Source organism: Pollicipes pollicipes, unplaced genomic scaffold (genome assembly GCF_011947565.3).
Source record: "Pollicipes pollicipes isolate AB1234 unplaced genomic scaffold, Ppol_2.1 Scaffold_7231;HRSCAF=8579_pilon_pilon_pilon, whole genome shotgun sequence".
NCBI lineage: Eukaryota > Metazoa > Arthropoda > Thecostraca > Pollicipedomorpha > Pollicipedidae > Pollicipes > Pollicipes pollicipes.
In genome coordinates, this window is record NW_023597034.1 from 41,105,587 (window position 1) to 41,109,050 (window position 3,464).

The following is a 3,464-nucleotide window of genomic DNA, read 5'->3' on the forward strand; positions in this document are numbered from 1 at the left end:
ACAACACGCCATGGGAAATGTTCGTACGTGTATTCGCCACAAGACGGCTCTCTACATGCAGTCGTCACCCTCCCCGGCACAGGCGGCGCGAACGGAGAGCGTAAAACCCGCGAGGAAAACGCCGCGAGCGGCCCGTGCGCGACACACGGCCACAACCTACACGCGTCGCCCAGACAGCGGACACCTGTCGGTCACCCGGGTCGTTGCCACCCCGACCCTCCCCCCCCCCTCATCGTCATCGTCCGGGGGCCACCACAATGAACCCGCCCCTCCCCTCGGCAGCCACCAAACGACGTCGCAGGACGGCCGCCATGAACCCTCCCTTCCCCTCGGCAGCCACCGCACGACGTCGCCTGGCGGACCGCCATGAGCCCCCCCCCCCCCCCCCCGTTCCCCTCGGCAGCCAACGCACGACCGCTCCCGAAATCCCCACCCTTCCCGTGGCAGCCGCCGGAGCAGCACCTCCTCCCACGCGCTCGCACCGGGCGCCGGCGCGCTCAGCGCTTGGATTTCTTGCGGATCTTGCGGCTGGGGGAGCGCGACCTTGAGCGGGAGCGGGAGCGCCGGTGCGGCGGCGAGCGGGAGCGAGAGCGCCGGTGGCTGGGCGACTTGGAGCGACGCCGGCGGCGCGGTGAGTGAGACCGCGAGCGGCGGCGCGGTCTGCGGCAAGGGCGGCACTGTCAGCGGCGGCGGCGGCCGACCGGGCGCGACGCCACGTGACACGGCGTGACGAACCATGCGAAGGCGCTACTGACGGCGCACGGCAGGCACAGAACACGACAGAACGCGTGTACGTGTGTGTCCACAAATGTGTCACGAAAAAGACAGCAGATCATGGTTGATAAGCAGCTAAGTTGTAAGTGAGAAATCGCATGGGGGCAAGCAAACGACAATCAACTATAACAAAGAACCGCAAGAACACGATCAATTCTTAAACCATTGGAAGCTGTTCCTGATTACAGCATGCCCACAACCCGCCCTTCCTCACCACGTCTAATCCCCTAGTCCCTACACCCAGAAACTTAACTCCACGGATTCTTCCCCGGCCCGCCGACCTTACCCGACCCCGGCGAGAGCACAGCGGGCCGGCGGCGGTGGTGCGGGCGACGCGCCCCATACCTGTCCGCCTTGGGCGAGCGCGAGCGGCGCCGGCTCGGGTACGAGTGGTGGCTCTCGCCGTCCGAGCTGGACGCGCTGCGGTCGCGGCGCCGCTTGCGGTCCGAGAGCTGCCGCTCCGCCTGCGGCAGGGCGACGGGCGATGAGAGCGGGCGGGGGCCGGGCTGAACCGCGGCCGGCAGCAGGCTGACGGCAGACGCACGGCCGGACCGCGGCAGACACACAACACACGGCTGGACCGCGACAAGGACCAACACGGCTGGACCGCGACAGACACACGGCTGGACCACGACTCCCGGCTGGACCGCGACAGACACACGGCTGGACCGCGGTAAGCACACGGCTGGACCGCGGCAGACACACGGCTGGACCGCAACACACGACTGGGCCGCGACAGACACACGGTTGGACCACAACTCCCGGCTGGACCGCGACAGACACACGGTTGGACCACGGCAAGCACACAGCTGGATAGCGCCCGGCAGCAGACCGTCGACAGACACGCCAATGGACCGCGGGGCGACCCTCCAGATCTCCTAGACGACCAGGTCCCCGTCCCCCCCAATCGCCCCGCACGCTCCACCCATCGACCAGACAGCCGCCGCGGAGGCGACGAGTCGCCTCCCACGCCGGCCAGACGGACCGTCGGCGCGGACCCTCCGCCCCCCCCCCCGCACCCTCCCCACTCGCTAACGCGACGACGGCCCAGTGGGGAAGCCGAGGTCACCCGACCCAGCGTTAGCGGAGACCTCCCCAGACGCGACGAACAACAGCGCGACGGAACGAGCAATAGCGGCAGCCGCCGAGCCAGCGGCGGTAAACAATGCCGCCGGAAATAATGGGCCGCCAGCACTGCCGCCGGCACCACAATGCGACCAGCGCCCTCACCACGCACGCCTCCGACCAGGCGCAGCTTAGGGACAGACTCAACCGCCGGCTGAAGGCGGCTTCACAGCGCGTTTAATAACACCTTATTCGAGAACCGGACTTGGCGAAGGCGCGGGGAACGGCGCGTTACATGTGCCACGATGAGAGGAGGGGTTACCCCGCGGTTCCTCGGGGGGGAATCTGTCGACTCGTTCTGCTGGTTATCACGTCTTGGGGCACCGGAGTTTGAAAACGTTTCTCAATGGCCGTTTAGGCGCCTTGGCCACCGAAAAATGGCCTCGCTCTCCACTTCTATGCGGCGGAAATATAGACATTCCGAATTCTGCCACATTGTTGACACCTTGTGTACCGTATCGTTTTGTCTAATCGTTATGCAGACGTGAAGTGCTTATGGAGTAAATTCCTCGATGTCAGTGATCTTTCTAAAGATAATCAGAAACCATGGGCTGGCATGCACTGATAGTTCCCGATAAATCAAGCCAGATCATGTCATGATATAGTGAAGTTTCAATCACACACCACACACGTGTCACGTCAGTTCAAGCGCTGACATTCTTCAACATGACTGCAAGCAGAAACAGAATAAGGGTGACGCTTGGCGCATCAATGTCTGGAATAGATTCATTTAAAATGAAATAAATTCAATTAAATTCATTCACTTCACCCCCGGAAGTAATCGGTAGAATGCTTCGAATCAAACAAGCTTTACTCTGGTGAGCTGTACGGAGACAGCAAAACGTATCTAACTCGCATCTTTTTGACATCTGACATCTTTTGAGCCGGCGTAACAAGTAAAAACATAACGTCTAACATACATCCTACAACGGTCCACGTAAAACCGGCACATGACGTCTAGGGCTGCGCAACTAGTTCGTATTGGCTTTCACTCGCCGGATATAGAATCCACAGCCACTCTGATCCTCCCCGGCCACTGAAAGGGACATCGAAACGAGCCTCGGCCAAGCCCCAGTGGCCAACGACGTGTTTTGTGGTGGCAAAGCGGATATTGTTACGTTTCAGCAGACAGTAAAAGCACAGCAGTGTCGACTAAATTCGTTGCGAGAGCCAGCAGTCGGATCTCGTTGGCCCAGGGGGACATGCCGCAACGAGCTGTGGAAATCACGCCAGCACGGAGGCAATCCGAATATCGCGCCGATGCGACCCTAGGGCCCCCCCCCCCCTCCGTTCCGCCCACCCAACGCTTATGACAAACTCCGGCTGCGTACGTGTCTTGCTTCCTTTCCGGGTCATTCGTCCACTGAGCCGGAGCGGTACGCCGGCGTGAACACCGGTGCTGTTCTGAGGTACTACAGCGCCGCCGTGTGGGCCAGTGCCGGCGGAACTCGACCCGTGACCCCATCTTCAGGCGACATGCTGGAGAGGTTGTGTGAGGAGGTGAACCAAGCCGCGCACAGTTCCGCTGCCTCGGAGGAAGGAGAGCTGCGTCGCCGGAAATCGAC

At 62.1% G+C, this 3,464-nt stretch overlaps 1 protein-coding gene across 1 annotated transcript in view; it reads right to left on the reverse strand.

The window, feature by feature from the left end:
* Positions 1-497: 497 nt before the first annotated feature.
* The window catches only part of LOC119110128 (U2 snRNP-associated SURP motif-containing protein), a gene marked incomplete at its 5' end in the record, with an annotated part of 32,267 nt that continues 29,300 nt past the window's right edge, over positions 498-3,464 (reverse strand). Inside the window, 2 exon segments of the mRNA XM_037233866.1 lie at positions 498-528; positions 1,120-1,238. Coding sequence (XP_037089761.1) covers positions 498-528; positions 1,120-1,238 — 150 coding nt within the window.